General features: G+C 42.5%; 1 protein-coding gene across 3 annotated transcripts in view; it reads right to left on the bottom strand.

Moving 5' to 3' along the window:
- ARHGAP10 (Rho GTPase activating protein 10) overlaps positions 1–20788 on the bottom strand; it is a 314695-nt gene that overhangs the window by 229056 nt on the left and 64851 nt on the right. For all 3 annotated transcript variants that reach the window (XR_013446509.1, XM_078069295.1, XM_078069296.1), the window contains exons 2-3: positions 4317–4412; positions 4181–4242 (exon numbers count right to left, since the gene is read on the bottom strand). Coding sequence is in view for 2 of the 3 variants with exons in the window: in XM_078069295.1 (XP_077925421.1) it covers positions 4181–4242; positions 4317–4412 (158 nt within the window). In the remaining variant the exon portion in view is untranslated. The remainder of the gene's footprint in view (positions 1–4180; positions 4243–4316; positions 4413–20788) is intronic.

The raw sequence follows: 20788 nt of genomic DNA, 5'->3' as shown, positions 1-20788 counted from the left end.
AAGTAGCCTCCACACCCAGCATGGAACCCAGCGTGGGGCTTCAACTCACGACCCCCAACATCAAGACCCGAGCAGAGATCAAGGGTCAGACACCTAACCAACTGAGCCACCCAGGCACCCCAATGTGTAATAATTTTAATTAAAACAAGAGTTTTTAAAAGTTCCCACAATGCACTGGCTCCCACTTTAGCTACTTAAAGACTTTCCTCGTCTCTTTGTCATACAAAGGCCCTCCTCTGGTGTCTCTGCTCCACAAACTCCAGCTCAAATACAACTTCTTCCACAAAGTCCTTCCTGACAAGCACAGACTTAACTGCTCCCCACTTCACGCAACCCCAACTATTCCTGTATTATCACACTTAGTAGAATAGATTTTTTTAAGATTTAAGAGAATAAATAAAATAAAAATTAAAAAAATTTAAAAATTTTTTAAAGATTTATTTAAGAGAGAGCAAGCATGGGAGGAAGGGAGGGGCAGAGGGAGAGGGAGAGAGAGTCTTAAACAGACTCCGCTCTGAGTGCAGAGCCTGATGCAGGGCTCAATATCATGACCCTGGGATCATGATCTGAGCAGAAACCAAGAGTCATTGGACGTTTAACTGATTGAACCACCCAGGTGCCCCTTAGTAGAATAGATTTTAATTCACTTTTTACCAGCTATTCTCCAGGGCCACACTGAGCACTTCCTGACAGAGGTATCTTTTCTTATTCAAAAGTTTAAGGCTAGTGTCTAACAAAGCATCAAAGTTTTCTTTATTAAGTGTTCAAAGCTATTTAAAACAAAAGTAGCCATTATTCTATGCAATTTTTATGGTTAAAAAAAGTGACCCCTGATGATCAAGATTAGACAGAAACACCAAAAGAACATCAATATGGGTTAAATACCAAACTTCTTTGCTTTTATTATTTTGTTATTATAACTCATAACTCAGGAAGTAGTACTATTTTAAAGGTCTTTTAAAGTGAATAGAAAAGTATCAGGAATTCTTATCAAGGGGAAAAAGGAGGAAGAAAAACCTACAGATTAAAAAAGACTTGGAAACTTATCAATCAAGGGGCACCTGGGTGGCTCGGTTGGTTAAACGTCTGCCATTGGCTCCAGTCATGATCCCAGGCTCCTAGGATTGAGCCCCACGTCAGACTTCGTGCTCAGTGGGGACTTTGCTTCTTCCTCTCCCTCTGCTCTTCCCCCCTCCCACACTCATTCTCTCTCTCTCTCTCTCAAATAAATAAAATCTTTAAAAAAGGAAGGAAGGAAGGAAGATCGATCAAATGCAATGTGTTTGGATGCAGATTCAAACAAACCAACTGTTATGGGAGGATGTAAATGAGTATCAGAAAATTCTGAATACAGCTTAATTCTCTGTAATATTAAGAAATTAACTGCTTGTCTTTAAGTGTGTCGAGGATACTATGGATCAAAAAGAGAGTTACCTTTTAGAGCTCTGTAGTAGGGTATTTATGGATGAAACAATATGATAATGGGCTTTCTGTCAAACTGACTGGGGCAGGGAGTGAGACATACAGGAGAAACAAGATTGGTTGTGTGGCAACCAACTGAAGCTGAATATTGAGTACACGTAGTTTAATTACATTTTTCTCTCTACTTTTCGTACATGCTCAAAATTTTCCAAACGAAAAAGCTTAAGGAAAAAAAAAAAGCATTAGGTGTCCTTTTAATTCTATGGTTGGTCATAGCTGCTCCCTCCCACCCCCACCCCAAACTGCTTTCTGGCTTTGAACAGTTTCCTGCTATGCAGCAAGAGTTGCTCTTCCCCCAAATGGGTGGTAACATACTGCCCCACCCCTCCCTGAGGTTCACGACCTTGTGCAGACAACATCCTATTCCTACTTCTACCCTGTACTGGAAACCCAGCCCCACCATCCTCACTCTATCTAAAAGATCCTATCCATCCCTAACACAGCTAAAGATTAAGTCAAGATGCCAGCTAATAATAGCTGTGAGGACCATGCTATCTGTGTCAGACAGCCTGGAGCTAAGACCACGTTCATTTTTTGACCTGGTCAATTCATCTCAAGGAATATGAGACAAAAATAGAACATCAAGACAGGAAGCAGTCACGCGGTATTTCAGTGGAGCTAAAATCAGGTACCAGTCTGCCTAGAACCCTCTTCCCCTAAATGCCGGGACGCCTCACACAGTTCTCGGCAATAAAGGCCTCCCCTCACCACCCTAGATAAAATAGCACCCCGCCCCACTCCCTGACTCTGGCTACTAACCCTGTTTTATTTCATTTTGTAGGACTTACTACTGCCTGACCTATATTATATGTTTATCACTCCCCTTCCCAGAATGCAACTTCCATGAGGGACCTTGCTCGGTTTGCCTGTGTCCTCAGATTCTAAACAGTAACTGGAACATACAAGCAGATCAAATGTATATCTGCCGAATGCTCAGGATCCCAGAAGTATAACTAAATATCATGGAGGGCTGAGAACAAAAAAGTTGATCCTATGCACATAAACTAAGAACACACCCACACCCACTTTGTGTCGTCACAGCACTATTTTTATCCACTATCACATTTAGACTTTCCTAAACTGCTGAAAAATCAGTGATTCGGGATCACACAAATAATCATTGAATATGTCACAGTTCGTGCCACAAAAACCTAATGTGACCACAGTACCTTCACCTGCCCTCTCCAATATTTACAATATATAAAAATTATCTCAGGAAATAGGGCACAGTGCAAATTATATTGGGGCTTTTAGAGGACATATGTCCCCGCCACTTTTAAATTAAAATCAGTGCTCTCCCGCTCCTTCTTCCTCTACTGCAACTCCACCAGACAGAAATCCCACCACCGCCACCACCCACGAGATTAATTACAGCAACATCTAGGAAGCTGGCCAAAATGGTGGGTGTTTCAGAGAGGCTGGTTCTGGCTCCAGCTCTCAGCTGCCGTGTGATCTTGGGCAAGGTACTATCCCTCAGTTTCCTCAATGGCAAAACAGGGGGCGATAACAGAATCTGTATCATTGGACTGACTTGAGGATTAAATGAAGTATTAATAGTTAATAGCTTAAACCAGTACCAGTCACAGAGTAAAGGCTGACTATCTCAGCTATCCCAATCAGTGTTATTATTACAACCACAAATAAACTGACTTGTACACCTATACGTTAACATAATTCTAGCTAGTACTCATTCTTAAGGACATAGGAAAAAAAAGTTTGTCATTTTTTTAAAGTCTGTAAAAACCAGTGTGAATAGATAGCATATAATAATCTGGGGGCAATTTTACTGTAAATCTTTACTGAATGAATAACAGACATTAGGAGGGAGGCTTTTAAGAAAGGTGAGAAAATATGATTCAACACCCTCAAAATCCATTGCTGAGTGTTTGTTAAATAAAAATCATCCCCTCAATGCACTCAGCATAGCATCAGGCATGTGGAGAGCAGCTATTATGATTACTGTTGTGATCACAAATCTCAAGGCAAAGTGGGATTCTGAAGACTTCCAGGCCCAAATTCTCTCCCTTCACACAACCTAAAAATCTACCAAAGTACAAGTCAGGCTCTAACATTGCTCTGCTGTCCCTCTGCCTCTACGTAAGTTTTTCTGCTTCATCTTCTGGGTACATTAATGTTCTGCCTGAGACGCAATTTAAAGCAAAGTGCTCCGCTGCTAACAAAAATCTAGAAAGCACTGCTATAGTCTGACCCACTATTTTATGGATAAAGAAACGGGGTCTTGGTCTAGAGGTCGGGCAACTTGTCCAAGATCTTACCGCAGTCAGTACCCACTGTGAAACTAGAAATCCAGGCTCCTGAAACCTCAAACCCCCCTGAAGCCCCTCCAGGGCTCTTTACACTACTAAGCGTTACTTCATCTGCAGATAAATGTATCAAAACTTCTACCAGAGGGGTGCCTGGGTGGCTCAGTCGGTTAAGCATCCGACTTTTGATTTCAGCTCAGGTCATGATCTCAGGGTCCTGGGACTGAGCCCAGCATCATCATCGTGGAGCATCAGGCTCCACACTCTGCAGGGAGTCTGTTTCCCCCTCTGCCCCGCCCCCACCCCACTCTCTCTCTCAAATAAATAAAATCTTAAAGAAGAAAAAATAAAAAAAACTTTTACCAGAACCAGCTTCTAAACCCAGATTTTCCCTGCTTAAAGTTGAATTTACTAGTTTACATCCCACAACTCACCATAATTTCTCTCTGTTCTTCCAGATTCTTCAAAAAATTAGAAAATTCGCGTAAGGAAGCATCTACAAAGAGAAAGTTATGATTATTTGGTGGCCAAAGCAAAGGAAGGCAAACCATAAGCCTCACCTTTACATACCTATGCAGCGTTCATCATCAGTCTCTGCATCACCGATAAATTCAAATTTAAAGTCTCTGAGTGAGTGCGCAAACTTCCGCTGGGCTGCTGAAAGACCTAGAAAGAAAAATTTAATGGTTACCTGGGGCTTTAAGTCCAGGTTTAGAAGAAATGCATTCCTCCTAAGGTCGCTAGAGCTGTAGAGCTCTCCACCCAATCTACGAGGAGGCACAACCCAACTCCTTTGCCAAGGGGCTCATTGTCCTCAACTTGGCACGCTCTGGGATGCTTCTGTCTTCGCTTCTATACTCTAGCACAGAACAGGTGCTGAAGAAATGTTTACTCCCTCCCTACCCTCTTCTTCCTCAGAGATGTGACTGCTCCACATTGTTCCCATTCTCCAAAGCGCTTTCCCTGTCTCTGAGCACTCAGGTCAGAACTTGCCCAATTCAAAAGTTCACGCTATGATTAGGAACACACACACCTGATGGCTTCTCCCAGGGCTGGATGAGAACTGGCTGGATGCCAAGGTTTCAAATATAAAAGTATCAAAGCTCAAAGTCAGCCAGTCAGATGCCCTTAACTGACTGGCAAACTCCAGCCAGAGAAACCCAGATGGATCAGAGTTTTCATAGAAGACAGAGCATGAAGGTAACTAAAGGCCAAGCTTAAATGGTAGAAAGAATTTATTCTACAAAAGACCTATAGGTTCTCATTTTTTTTTAACTGGGGATTAATAAAAAATAGTAGAAAATTACATTGCAGTTTCATTTACCATAGCCAAGATATAGAAGCAGCCTTACTATCTATCAATAAATAATTGGATAAAGAAGATGTGGTTTATATATACAATGGACTATTACTCAGCCATAAAAAGGAATGAAATCTTGCCATTTGTGACAACATAGAGGGAACTAGAGGGCATTATGTTAAGTGAAATAAGTCAGAGAAAGGCAAATACCACACTATTTCATTTATATGTGGAATCTAAAAAACAAATCAAACAAAAAGCAAAACAAAAAAAGACTCTAGATACAGAGAACAAACTGATGGTCACCCGAAGGTGGGGGGAGGGGGTGATGAATGAAATAGTGAAGGGAACTGAGAGGTGCAATCTTCCAATTATAAAATAAATAAGACATACGTATAGAATAAGGAATATAGTCAATAATACTGTAATAACTTTGTACGGTGACAGATGGTAAGTAGACTTACTGTAGCAATCATATCATAATGTATATAAATACTGAATCACTATGTTGAGACTAATACAATTATTCCTCAATAAAAAAATTAATAATGAGAAGTACATACAAATATAGAAAGGAAAAGAACTTAATAATGGAAAACCCTACTTCTAAAATAGGGTAACATTTATTTTATGGGCCATGGGCCATGCTAGGTGATTTTTTTTTTAATCTCATTCAATACTCATATATAAAATAAAGATCATCTTCATTTTACAATGGGGTGCTAAAGCTCCGAGATGTTAAATAATTTACACAAAGTTGCACAGTTACTACAACAGTAAAGGCTTGAGTCTATTCCAGCGCTATCTGCACAAAGCCATGCCCTGACCAGGATACAATCCTGCCACTGGTCTAAAGCACTTTCTAAGAAGCTGCTCACTGACTCCTGTAGTCCTCACACCTCCTGTCTCAGTACCGTGAATACCGACAGATTGTGTTGAAGTTTCATGTCAAGCAAATTGAAAAGTTGAAAAAAAAAATAAAATGCAATCCATAACTGCTGGTCAGAGTACTCATGCAAACAATAAATATCGACAAGAAAGGGAAGTCAACAATGTAAAAAAACTGAGGGCTGTTTTTAATGAGATAGTAGAAGCAATTTTCTTTTTTATTTTAGTCATTGACTAAACAGGAATGAAAGCAAAAGATTCTTATTTTTACATTAGAAAATGCTACTTGATTTTTTTTTTCTTTTGCCAACTCTTTACATCCAATCATTAAGTACAAAGGCTCCCCAATGATCTCCTGGACAAGCTGCTTTCTCTCACTTCTCAAACTTCCTAGTCATGCTCATCAGCTCTTTCAGCTACTGTCATGGCTTGGTTTTGTTTCTTAATTTTTTTCTTAAAGTACTATATATTTTTTTTTAAAGATTTTATTCATTTATTTGTCAGAGAGAGAGCACAGGCAGAGGGAGAAGCAGGCTCCCCACTGAGCAGAGAGCCCAATGCAGATGCGGGACTCGGTCCCAGGACCCTGGGATCGCGACGACCTGAGCCGAAGGCAGATGCTCAACCGACTGAGCCACCCAGGTGACCCAGAGGACTATATTTTTTAGAACAATTTTAGATTCCCAGCAAAACTGGGCAGAAGGCACAAAGACCCGCTGCCCGCACACATGCATAACTTCCCCTATTAACATCCCCTCGCTATCGTGGTTTTTGAAACTTCATTCTTCCTCTAACTCATGTTTAGCTTGCTCTTCTCAAATCCTTTTTCTCATTAAAATAAAGAAGAGATTGAAAGACACAACTGTGAAAGGCTAAATCACAACACTTTTAGAGGATAATATAGGATTCTAATTTCTTACCCTTGGCGTATAGAACAAAAGAACACACTGGAATGTAAATTGTGATGGACTACAAACATGGTGACAATTCTCCACCCCTCCTTGTAGGCACCTCTCTTTTTGATGCAACCCTGCAGCTCCTCCAGCAACTGGGGGAGCCTCTCTTCCCACCCCTTGAATCTAGCTGGTCTTCCAGCCCACAGGATGTAGTGAAACTGACACTGTGCTAATTGAGAACCTCCATCTCCCGAAACTTTGTACACCTCTGCTCAACTCTCTTGGAACACTCTGCCTTCCATGTGAACAAGCCCAAGCTAGCTTGCTGGTTGGTCAAAGACTTGTGGCCCAGTCCCCCCACTTACTAGCCCATCAGTCAGACGGCCAACCCACAGAAGCCTAGCTCTCCTGCCCTCCATGCAGCACTTAATGCAGACAAGCCGAGTCTAGACTGAAATAAATAAATGTCTGCTGTTTAACCCACTAGGTTTGGGGATGATTTGTTACAAAGCAATGGATAAATTAATATAGAAAATTAATGGAATTTGACTGTGTTAAACTTTAAAAATTTTTAAGACATAAAAAGAGTAAAGATAAGCACATACCCAGGAGGCACAAATAACAGCTATAAGTCAATGAGGCAGAAATTCCAATAAAAAATTGTACAGAACACTTGAATAGGCCCTTCACAAAAGGAACTGAAAAAAATCTAAATGGCCTATAACCACATGAAAAAATTACACTGGATAGAATAATAAGGAAACAAATAAAAATATTTTACATTAAAAAAAAGGTGCTCAAATTCATTAGTGGTAATAAGTGAAAATGAAAATCTCAACATACCTCAATACACTCACCAGACTGGCAAAAATTAGTCTGGCAAGCCCAGGTGTTTGTGTAATTCTGTATGTGGAGCAACAGAAATCCTCATATACTGCTGGTTAAGAGTAAAAATTGGGATACTTACTTTTTAAGTACTTTGGCATTTTCTAGTAAATTTGATGATATCCTACAACCCAGAAATTATCCTTCTAAGTAAATTCCCAAAATAAACTCTTAACACATGTGCACTTGTAGACATATACTAGAAAATCCATAACAGAACAATCACAAAAATAGCCAAACACTGCAAAAACCAAATACCAATCAACCATAGAACTGAAAATTATATTACATTCATACACTATAGGGTAAAAATAACTACAAATTCACATGTCAACACAGATGAATCACACAACTTGGACAGAAAGAAGCAAGTCACACACACAAAATACACACAGTATGGTTCTCTCATATCAAGTTCAAAACAAGCTACACTATATTTTGGGTTGTATATATAGGTCACGAAATTAAAGAAAAGCAAGTGAATCGTTACCTCAAAAGTCACAGAGTGTTTACCACTGGGGGCTGAGGACAGCAAGGCAGACAGAAAATGAAAGGGATTAAAGGTATTTTAGTTCATAGCCTAGTGGTGAGTCTGTAGATATCTGCATTATGGTTCTTGCTTACAATGTACATTTGTTTTGTATACCCCTGAATTTTGGCCATAAATTCACAGCTAAAAAATAAAATTTTTTAAACCACAGAAGAGTAGTAACTTAGTTTCTACTGTAATCCAAACAAACGTCTTAATTATTCTCTAAGGTTTAGCCACACTGGTCTTGGTCACACATGCCAAACTCATTCCAGTCTGACACCCTTAAACCCACTGCTCCCTCCACCTGAAACACTCCCTCCCCACCCCCACTGGGCTGGCTCCTTCTTAATCCTGATGGCTCAGCCCATACAATCCTCCTCCCTACTATCCTCTTCAAAACAGGCTCCCCAGCAGTCCTAAATCCCTCTCTATCCTATTGCTTCTTTATTTTTCTTCATAGCACTGACTACCTGAAACTACCTTATTTAGTCAAAACTTACTCAGGGTCATCTATCTGCCCACTCTACAGTATCCTGTCAAGTCTTGTGCAACAACTGACAATCTTGTGCTTCACTATACCCCTGAAACAGGGGCCACAACAGGATTTTCCTTTTGCATTTCATGAACCTATTTCCAGATATTACTAGTGTGTGGGTTTATCATTTTGAATAACTTTATGTTATTCCATTTTGTTAATGCATATGTACTTATGTGGTATACACACTTTATATAAATATTCATATAATATATAAACACTGGCATAAATTATACTTTTCCCCTCTGGAGCTGTTTCCTGTGGTATTTTATCCAAATCACCAGGTCAAAGTATACTTTAAAGACCATGTTTCCTATGGCCAGGGCAGGATGCTCCCTAGAAAGTCAAAACTTAAAGGCATCCATTTTGTTAACATTTTATAATACCTAATTTCATTTTAGTTTAAAATGTTTATAATAAATTTGGGTTCATTTGCACAGCTAATAGGATATATTTGTCCCGACGTAAATAGCATGCTTTTCTCTCTTATTAAGTGCTAAGTATCATAGTCACATTAATACTTTATTTTAGAATAAATCGTTTTTCCTTTCTGTTGACTTCCTTCTGGTGTTATTAGAGTTCATTATGCAAAATTTCTATCATTTAAAAATTCGACCACGCCAAATTCCATTCCTTTTAAGAATCACAAATTTATCCCATTTCCATCATTTCATACATTTTAAATTTATTTTATTCTCCCATGTAATTTATACTTTCATAGATATCTTTGGCCTTTTCAAACATAACATAAAAATCATAAGACAGTTCACCATATTTAGTACAGTCCATCAAACAAGCACAAAGATGCTCTGTGCAAAGGATAATGTTTCCTCTTTCCAGTATCATTGCACATGAATCTCAACCAGTCTTTAGTTCTCAAGTTACAGAAGCTGGCAACATTCCTCTATTGGGGGGAAGACGGTGAGGGGCCCCTGGATGGGAATACCGTTACTGAGCGCCTACTCTATGCTAACTGACTTACAAATACTACTTCACTCACTCCTTATAATCAGCCTGGAGGGTAGACGTTGGGGTCACCTTATTTTACAAATGGGTTAAGTTCAGAGATAGATAAGTGACTTGATCAAGGGCACAGACCTCACACAGACCTCTTCAGACTGCTAGTAATAAGTGCTGAAGGCAAAGGATCAACTGTCTAGTCTCTCAAGCTTCTACCAATGTCCTTTCCATTAATTACATCATTCTGACTTTCAGAAGACAGAGCATTATTCCCTTGCCAGGATCTCACCCAGTTATCTGAATGGCTCTAGTGAAGATTTCTAACTAAAGGGAAAATTCACATACACGTGGGTCTGTGCCTACATTCTCTCCTGCCGACTAATTCCTGACCACTGTGAATGAAGTACCTTCAAGGTGCACCCAGAAAAGCACAGCTAACGTGAAAGAATTCATGTGATTTGCACTCTTTCAAATGAACTTGCCCCTTCAGAGTCACCCAGACTACAACTTGTAGGTCTTCAATCTGCAAACGGAAGAAAGCATGGGCAACAGAACTCTTCCTAGGGTTAAGAGCCGTGTGAGAGATGAGGAGTTAGTTCTATTGGAGACCTGGTGGGTTTGAGACGTAGGGCACCACGTGGAGAGATGCAACCACAGTGTAAATCCAGGTTCAGAGAGCCTCCAGACACTGGCCCAAATTGCCACAGCTCACCCTTGCTGATCTTACAGGTGAGAAAATTATTTTTTTGCAGAATCCCCACCCATTAACAGTTATCAGTTAGGACCATGAACTCTGAGTCACATACAGGCACTTGGAAGGAGGTGCATGGGAAGCCTCTCTGTTCAGGTTGCTCTAGTTTTCCTGCACTTCGAGGCAGCGCTCTGCAGGCAGGGTAACAGCGTAAGTGACAGTGGTAAAGGTCTGGTGATAAAGGTTGCGACTACTGTCTCCAGCAACTTCCCACACCATCAAGCAGAGCACGAACGGGGCCGCTTGAGGAAACGCGGCAGGTTCTATACTTCTGGGCTTGAGAAGAAGAACGAAACAGCAAATAAATGTGCCTTTCTTACTCGTTAAATTTGAAATACAAGACTCTGCATACACCATACTGGGTTCTAGAGCCTTTTTTTCAAATAGGCAAAGTGCACCTGGACGTTCACATTCCTTTGCATGTAGAGACCCAAGGAACCAGTTTATCAAATATGCAAACATTCTGCCACTGGAAGCTCTGCCACCCGTTCTGCACAACAAAACAGGCACCAAAATTCTTCCACGTTTTATTTAGAGAGGAACAGGGTCCAGACTCTAAGAACTTAATATCTTTCATGCCAGATTCATGCCAAGGAAATAATGCTGATGTTAATCCAACATAACTTGGCAATGAAACAAAATTCCTCTAGGCCTCTACCCTGGCTTCATATTTTCCTTCATGTTTTCCAGACTCACACAACTGGCAGCGGCACTATATCCAAGAACAGCATTATGGCCTCTCTGTGCGTGTCAAATAAGAAAGTAAATAACTCACTGTGTACATTTTTTAAATGATGCAAACATCTCATGAGCCCAAAATGCATTACTGGGCCAGTCGAGGCCCGAAGGCCAAATCACAGGCCGTTCTAGGAAGAGCTCACGGGCCAGCCCCATCTCTGGAACTGTTACATGAGGGCGTTCCTGGTCCTAACTCTCCAATTCCAGCCCAAGTGCAGTGTGCGTAGAGTAAGGTCTTCTTGATCATAGAAAAAGCAGCTTCTATGGTCGCTAGAATATTCTAGACCTGAACTGACAAATCTATCAGGTAGAGGAAAATAAGATGAGTCCACAGAGATGCATATGCCTCGGAACAAATGCGTAAATCCAGAGTACAAGACCCACAACGTAACAGGGCACTTAACAGACAACCAGACTCTGTTAACCAAAATAATTATGAACAACACTTAAGAAGGGAGTGATCTGAACCCTGCAGAGAATCCCATAGGCAGGTCCAAACTGGCGACCACCACCCAACCTTCGCTACACCTTATTCCAAATTTTAACTGTCCCGCACACCTTCAGCAGATGCGAAGAGGCTACACAGGCTAGGTTCCGTGTACAGAGAGAACCCCTACCACTACAGGCTCTCAGATGAGCAGGGCACTCTGGCAATCACCTAGACGGCCGGCTCTCTAACTGTCTGGCCACAGGTTCAGTTGTTCGAAGAAAATCTTATTTACAGTGAGAACAGAAAAATTAGCAGACACTTACGTATTCATTTTCTACTGCTGCTGTAACTCATCACCGCAAATTTAGTGGTTTAAAACAACACAAATTTATTCTTACAGTCCTCAAGTTCAGAAGGCCCAAATCGGTCTCACTGGGATGCATTCCTTCGGGTGGCTCCAGGGGAAAATCCATTTCTTTGCCTTCTGCAGGTTCTAGAGGATGCCCAAATTCCGTGGCTCAGAGCCCCCAGCCCCCAATCACATCACTCTGACCTGCACTTCCATCACACATCTTCTCTGACTCTTTTAAGGATTACTGTGATTACAACGGGCCCACCATCCTAACCCAGGATAATCTCACCACCTCAAGGCCTTTAACTTAATCCCATCTCCAAAGCCCCTGTTGCCAAGTAAAATAACATATTCACAGGTTCCAGGAAGAGAACGGGACCTCTTTGGAGGGCCATTATTCTGGCCAACCATACCTTATAATGTCAGGTACTCTTCTAACCACTTTACATTTATTGACTGCTTTGTATCCCAACCACTCTAAGAGACAGGAACTATTATTATGCCCACTTTACAGAGAAGAAAACTGAGTCACACAGAGGTTAAGCAACTTGCCCAAGATTATACAACTAGTAAGTAGTAGAACCAAGAGATAATCAAAGCTGCTCAGGTGGAGGTAAGATAAAGATCCCATTCAACTGGTCCCCATCTCCCACAAAGGGCTCCCCGATGAGAGTGCACCCTGCAGAAAACCCAATCTGAAAATCACTGACAGAGTCTCTCACCTTCACTATACAGTTGGGAAATGAAAGCACAACTTTGAACAACTAGTTCAATTCACACACCTAGTTCAAGGAGAGCACTAACTAGAATCCAAGTTTTAGTATAGAATCCTAGTTTGAGGATAACCTGGTGGGGCGCCTGTTAGGGAGGAATACTTGGTCCAGCAGTTGGACAGTATGCCCCAGAGAAAGGCTGCAAAGGTGGAGTGCATGCATGCACACATGGGGAAGAGGATCAAGGTGAAGTGCTTAAGTATGAAAAAGAGTATCGAGGCCAACACACTCCCAAGCTCCGCCTCCTCTGATTATAATTCATAGAGAATAAGAATGGCTGAGGGGCCGATAAACATTATAATTACAGCGCTGTATGCTGATATTCGGATAGCTTGACATTTCCAGGGAAGTACCTAGATCGGAGCATCAAAAACCGATGGTCCCATAGACTTATTTATTTGGCCATCCCTTTCATTACAATTTTAATCTGAATCTCTCAAACCCTCCAGTTACCATTGGCCCCCTACTCCCTACAGTCTTCTACTCATCTGCCTCACATATGTAAAATATCTGTGTGGCCCCCGGAGGCAATGGGATCCGAAGTCCTGGCCTAAATTAAAGAACTTTAGCAGCGGGCGTCATCTTAGAGACAATCTAGACTAACGATCCTATTTTACAGATGAGGAACCAAAGGCACAGTATACTAGAGGCAGGGTGGTTTACGTAAAGGAGACAGGCAGAGCTGGCTCGAAATACGGGCTTTGGGCAAGACACATAGTAGGTATCAGATTTCCCACCTATAAACTGAAAATACCCAGAATGTCCCATCTAACGAACACGTGACCTCTCACTTTCCCTTCTAGAGCAATACGCCGGTGCCAGGGCCTTCACTTCCTACACTGGCAGGTTCTGTAGCACATAACCCTACCCAAACTTCACTAGGGCTAAATTAATAGGGATAGAAAGTTGACCTAAGAACAGGCCCCACAAGCCAGCCAGAGACACAAACACATGGCAGGTGTATATACGGAATGAAAGAAATGAAGTAAAGGCCACAAAATGTTAAACAATTGGTGGGTCTAAGAAAGGATACATGGATGTTCATTAGTCTATCCTTGCAACTCTTGTAGTAGATATTCATAAAACAAAATAATTAGCACAAAAGAATAAAACAATCACAACGTATTAAAATGAAAGAAACAAGGACACCCATACATCCCTGAATTAATGAACCATTTTGTTGTCCTCCGTCCCATCTACCCTCATCTCATTCCTATACTTCCAGGAACCCAAGTGGCCCGAATTCCAGTGTTCCTTTCTCAGCATCTCAATCCTTATTCTACGCATCCACATTCTACTCATGTTGTGTATTTATCCAAATATTTGCCAGGCAGTGTTCTAGACACAGAGGATCTTGCAACAAATACATCACACCAACTGGGGTGAGAATGGGTGACAGGCCAAGGCAAGACGGGGGAGTAGAAGATAATAAAATGTAAATTACATAGTATGTTGGGAGCAGGTAAGTGAAAAATTATTTTCTCCGTGGCACTTAGGAAAGGTTAGGGAAATGGGAATGCCTGGGGAGAGGCTGGGATATCTGAGTGGATGGTACAGAAAAGATGGCACCAAAGCAAAGACTTGAATGATGCAAGGAGCAAGCCACACAGATAACTGCCTTTCCAGACAGAGGGGACAGTCATGCACAGACCTGCTGCAACACAGCAAAAGGCTAGTATGGCTGGGACGCCTGGATGGCTCGTTCGTTAAGCTTCTGACTTCAGCTCAGGTCATGATCCCAGAGTCCTGGGATCAAGTCCCGCATCGGGCTCCTTGCTCAGCGGGGAGCCTGCTTCTCTCCCCTGCTTGTGCATGTGCTCTCTGACAAATAAATAAAATCTTTAAAAAAAAAAAAAAAAAAAAAAGGCTGGTATGGCTGAAGCCAACTGAGGGAAGGACAGAGAAAGCAATAGGCAAGAAGGGCAAAAATAATGGGGGCCAGTTCAGAAAGGACTTGAGCTTCTGAGTAAGATGGGGAGCTTCTGGAAGATTCTGAGCAGAAGAGGGTCATGATCGAACATTCAGCAGCATCACTCTGGCTGCTGTGCTGAGAACAGACTGAAGGTAGACAAGAGGGGCAGCAGGAAAACAAGTTAGGAGGCTACTGCCCTGATCCAGGCGAGAGATGACAGTTCCTCTTTAAAGAATTTCTGGAAACTGTGCCAAAAACTGGTAAGACTCTGGGATCTCAATCTAATGAGTTGAGGGGTCTAACATGCAAAAACTTCCCCAAGGACAGCAATCCCCTTTGAAACATCTTGGCTTCAAAGCCAAGAAAGCCTGCTTTATAAATGCTTAAAATTAGTAAAGTGTTATTGTTCCCCTGTTTATGGGTTCTTTTGTGCAACAACCCCCCCCCCGCCCAATTCATATATTAGAGTCCTAACCCTCAGGATCTCAGAACGTGACCTTATTTAGAGAGAGGGTCTTTACAGGTGTAATCAAGTTAAAGCTGATCGTTAGAGTAGGCTCTCAACCAGTATGACTGGGGTCCTTATAAAACGGGAAATTTGGACACAGAGACACACAGAGAAGACAAGGTGGAGAGACAGAAGAAGATGGCCATCTATAAGCTAAAGAAAGTGGCCTGGAACAGAAGCTTCCCTCATAGCCCCCAGAAAGAACCAGCCCTGCGGACACCTCAGTTCTGGACTTCCAGCCTTCAGGGCCGGGAGACAATAAATTTCTGTTACGTAAGCCACCCAGTCTGTGGTATTTTGGTATGGCAGCCCTAGCCCTAATACATCGGAATTCTTTTTTTTTTTTTCTCTTTTTTAGAAAAATAAGGTAACCTTGGGGTTGAAAGTAATATAGGCATAAGAACACTATTGGTAAGTACAGATCAGGGATTTAAGCTCCATGGCAAAACAATATTATTCAAACATTCTGGTTACTGAATATAGTAAGCTTGCAAACAAAATGGTTTCCAAAATGTCCTAAGAGAGGGGAAACAAAAAGAAAAACAAAACCACATACAGGGGATAATGTCAAGACAAGCTACCACATTAACCACAGTATATGCTTAAGGCCCAAAGTAAACAGGATTAGGGCCTGTGGTGTCAGGTGTTCATCTGGCTAATGAACGTGAGCGTTCCCGCTTCCCTGCCACCGAAGCATCACCATGTCACGGCACAGAAGAGATACTTAGTTGCCAGCCAAAGCTAAACGTTACTATATAGCTCTCATTTCTCTCAAACGCTTTATTTTTTTTAAGACTTTATTTATTTATTTGAGAGAGAGAAAGCCAGAGACAGAGCAAGAGCAGAGGGGGAGGGAAAAGGGAAGCAGCAGAGGGAGAGGGAGGAGCAGACTCCTCGCTGAGCAGGGAGCCGGATGTGGGACTGGACCCCAGGACCTCGGGATCATGACCTGAGCATGACCTGAGCCGAAGGCAGATGCTTAACCAACTGAGCCACCCAGGCTTCCCCCTCTCTCAAATGCTTTAATCATTTGTTTCCTTTAAAATAATTTTTCTTAAGTAAAACAAGATTCACTGTAAGGGGGAACTAAAACCTCTTCTTTTGTGTCCCAAGATAAACCAGGATCAGAAGAGCTAAAAGCAATGTCCCAAGAAATGCCCCATGACTTCCATCATTCACTCAGCACAGCCCAACGTGTCATCCAAACACCAAGATGTGATGGTTGTCCTATGGAGCCGTGACCTCTGTCAGAGAGAGATCACCATGACGTCACATATTGCATACACACTGAGGGGTTCAGATTACTCACTGCACAAGAGTTCCATGGGAGACAAACTCAAAAAAAAAAACGTGAAAGTCATCAGGAAAGCACAGCATGGAATGGGTGGCTTGAACAGGGTCCAAAAAAGTGAGTTACATTTATATCGCTATAAACCACAGAGGAGACATTCCATGCAGTAGGAACAAAATGAGGGGAATCCTCCAGATGGGAATGAGAAAGACTATCTACACTGCACAACCTATATTAATTAGGGCCTTTTGAATACAAGAAATAAAGATTCAGATAATGACAATACAATAGCAAAGAACCCAGGAAAAGAAAGTAAACAACATGTCCCGACAGAGAGCTCGCAGCACAGCCTGCCATGGGATCTCCTCTCTGGGTTGCTGCCATAACACAACTTGTCTTCTGTTAACTTTTTTCTCTCTCTCATTTTCTTTGAAGTGGAGCTCTTAACTGCTTTTCCCTTATTTCCCTAATTAAAATTCTCAAGAGAATCAAACAGGTCCGGCTCATTTTTTTCCCCCCACAGAAGGCCATGACAGAAGTAGCTGTCTAGTGTCCCACCAAGCAAGTCAGCCAGCTCAGGGAGACTAGAGGAGGGAGGTCGTGTGGTCCTTAGAGACCTTTCCTCAGCAGCAGCTGTGAGCAAAGCCATTTTTCCTTACAGGAGCTGTGAAGTAGTTAGCAAATGCCAAGAGTGACAACTTGGGTACAAAGCCAAAGAGGACAAAATATATCCTTTAAAGGTCAAAATTATTTCTGAAGACTTTGTTAACCATAAAATTCCACAAAATGCCCCTAAAGGCAGAAACCAGTCCATCTGAAAAACTGCAGTAGGCAGGGCAGGAGTCTATGAGATGGGCCATTTTAACCTAAGGAATTATGTTCGACCTAAAGCAGTTTTTTTTTTTAAAGATTTTATTTACTTATTTGACAGAGAGAGACGGAGAGAGGGAACACAAGCAAGGGGAGTGGGAGAAGGAGAAGCAGGCTTCCCATGGAGCAGGGAGCCCGATGTGGGGCTCGATCCCAGGACCCTGGGATCATGACCTGAGCCGAAGGCAGACGCTTAATGACCGAGCCACCCAGGCGCCCAACCTAAAGCAGTTTTAACACTCTTAATGGACTAGAAAATGGGTTCAAATCCAGTGCTTCCAAACGGTTTAAATGTGTGCAACAACCATCTAATAGTTACATAGCACCTCCTACGTGCTGGTCGCTCTAAGGAAGTACTTTGCATGTATTAGCTCATTTAATCCTCACTATGCTCAGTTAGGTATGCTTTTTTGCACCGTATTTTACAGACAAGCACCAGAAGACACAAACGCGCGTCACACTGAGTTAGATAGTGAAGCAAAGATTTGAACCCTGGAGCCAGATTTCCATCTACATGGTCACAATACCCCACCCTCCCCACAGGGAAAACTGCGCAGGCCACGGATGGGCCACAAGATCCTTTCCTTACAATGCCCTTATAAAATGTATGTCAATCATCAAAATGTCTTGATTTTGTTGGAGCATTCGAGGAGAGATCAAGATATTTTTTTCAAGGCTGTGTGGGCATCTGCAAACACTGTGTGGAGGACAAGCTGGCCTTCGCACCTGTGGTCACGGGCCGGGCCCAAGGGAGCCCACTGGGAGACCCGCACCGTTCCTGGAGGGTGAACGGCTTTGGCCTCTTCGGGCTCTACAAGTCAGACTCTGACCGCATTCGAGGCATGAATACCGAGGAGCTCTGCGACCAGTGGGGAGGCGAGGACTGGGAGCTCCTGGACAGGGTCGTGCAAGCTGGGCTGGAAGTGGAGCTGCTCCGACTACAGAATTTCTAGCAACAGCACTGCAAGCAGGCAATGTGGGGCACAGTGGAAAGGCTCCCACATGGAAGGGCCTCGAAGATAAGGCGATCCCTCCCAGCCCCTGGCCGCAGTCCTGTAGTGGTAGCTGGAGGCTAGGCCCTGAGCCTGGTCGCAGGGGGTACCCAGCAGGGCTTATCACAGGGGTGCAGCCACCACCTGTGCCTGGCCCACCCAGGCCACTGCCCCTTTCATGCCCCTCCCCGGAGAGACAGCCTTCATAGCTGGTTGGGACCTAGGCTTGGTCTCCACACTCTGTGCAATGATTCCTGTGAAATTTTGCCATAGTGATAACATTGCTTTCGGGATTTCCAAGAGTTCGGTCTTTTATTCAGAATGAAATGAAATTTTTTTTTAGTTCTGGGAAAAAAAAAAATGTTTTGTGGACAATCCCTAGGAAAGAAAAGCTGGCCAAGAAGAAGGGCAGGGTAAGAAAGCTATGCAGAGGAACCCACAGCCAACAGGAAAAAGGAAAGAGCAACTGGAAGAGCCGCTCTTAGAAAACAAGTACCAGCTGGGCAGTCAAGTCTGTGAGGTCTGCTTCTTGGTTTCATGCTTCTTGAAGAACAAGGTCAACATACACCAGGACCCCAGACAACAGGGTCCATGCAACCCAAGCCTCCTAGGGCAGACAGACACAGGTCTGGGCCTCCTGAAAACTAGCCATGTTCAAAGAGGAAAGAGGTTGGGACTCCTGGGTGGCTCAGTGGGTTAAGCATCTGCCTTCAGCTCAGGTCACGATCCCAGGGTCCTGGGCTCCCACTCAGTGGGGAGCCTGCTTCTCCCTCTGCCTGCAGCTCCCCCTGCTATGCTCTCTCTCTCTCTGACAAATAAATAAAATCTTTAAAAAAAAAAAAAGAGGAAAGAGGGGTTATATAAATAAATAAGACACATGGTCAACTTGTAAAGACACTGAAAGCATGAGAAAAGTATAGAAGTGCATATCTAACAGTTTAAAAGTCCTCCTGCCCCATCTTAACCAATGATTCTTTTTATGTTCTAATTCTCTGTATTTTCAAAATATTCCTCATGTAGCATAAATTACTTTTAGAATGAGGGAAAAAAATAAGTTAAAGCCAAAACAAAACAGAAGAATGCATCCATTCTTCTGTTGCATACCTGATCATCAGGATAGACTGAGGTATAAGAGAACGTGGCTGTGATGGTGAATTTTATCTGTGAACTTGACTGGGCCACAGGATGCCTGGATATCACATGAAATATTATTTCTAGGTGTGGCTGGGGGGCGTTTCCAGAAGACACTAGCATTTCAATTGGTAGACTGAGCAAAGCAGATGGCTTTCCCCAATGTGGATGGACATCATCCAACCACTAATAAACATACATAAAAAAAATCTAAATTCACTAGCCATGAAAGATAATTTAAATAGCTCTTCAACTGATGGCCAATATGATTTTAGTGAAATTCAGTATTTGCAAGCATATGGGTAAATAACCTTTCATATACCCGTAGGGGAGAAGAAAATGAAGAATTTGGAACTGCTGCTCACTCTTCCTCCTCTCTTCCTCCCCCTAAAAAAGAGGGAAGAAGGCAAACAACCTGCCATGGCAGCTGACCCATTTCTATCTATTAAAAAAAAGATAATATGTGTGCAACATTTCCAGAGAAAACGCTCACACAGCACGACTACAGTTAACAGCTGAGGTCCCAACCTCTAAAAATTTGACATCCTTTACAAAGTAAGGTTAGTTGTCCCTCAGAAAAGCCTCATCACAAAGCTCCCTGGCCTGTAACACAGCACAGTGATTGAGATCACAGGTTCTGGACCATGTCACACGGACTGGGGCTCACACACTAGTGTCCCCAGGGACCAGCTGGGTGGCCCTGAGCAGGTGACACCCCTCCCAAGCTCTGGTTTCTTCACTGACAGCTTGGGAAGAATATTGGGTTTTATATAACAAAATGTCATAAAGGAAAATAATGAATCAAAAGATTACTAAGTTATCCTGTCGTTGATAGAATGGCAGAACCAGTTTTTTTTAAAAGGGGAAGTCAAGAGAAGAAGCCAAGGTAAGGTGAGGAAACAACTGCATTTTAGGTATTTCACAAAGTAGTGGATGAACTAAACAGAAATTCTGAAAGGAGCTCAAGATAAAGGTCAAGGCCAGAGAGTCTCATTGTCAATTATGTGCAGAAAGGTAATTGAAGTGAATTTTCCTTGTTAGAAGGAAAAAGCAGAGGAAATCTGGAGAAGAAAATAAAGAAGAGAACCATGAAGGGACACTCACGATGGAGAAAGGGAGAGGAAGAAGAGGACAAGACAGAGAAAAGACAGAGCCAAAATGAGGCACGAGGGGTGTGCAGAATCAGAGAGGACACAAAACTGACGATGCTCAAAAGTGCCAAATGTTTTGCAAGGCTGGGGATTTGGCAAGTAGTTCTCTGACAAATCATCCTGATTCCTCCCTTTCCCTTAACCCTC

Source organism: Halichoerus grypus, chromosome 3 (assembly GCF_964656455.1).
Source record: "Halichoerus grypus chromosome 3, mHalGry1.hap1.1, whole genome shotgun sequence".
NCBI lineage: Eukaryota > Metazoa > Chordata > Mammalia > Carnivora > Phocidae > Halichoerus > Halichoerus grypus.
The sequence above is the reverse complement of the archived record's forward strand: the minus strand, read 5'-3'. Positions and strand labels throughout refer to the sequence as shown.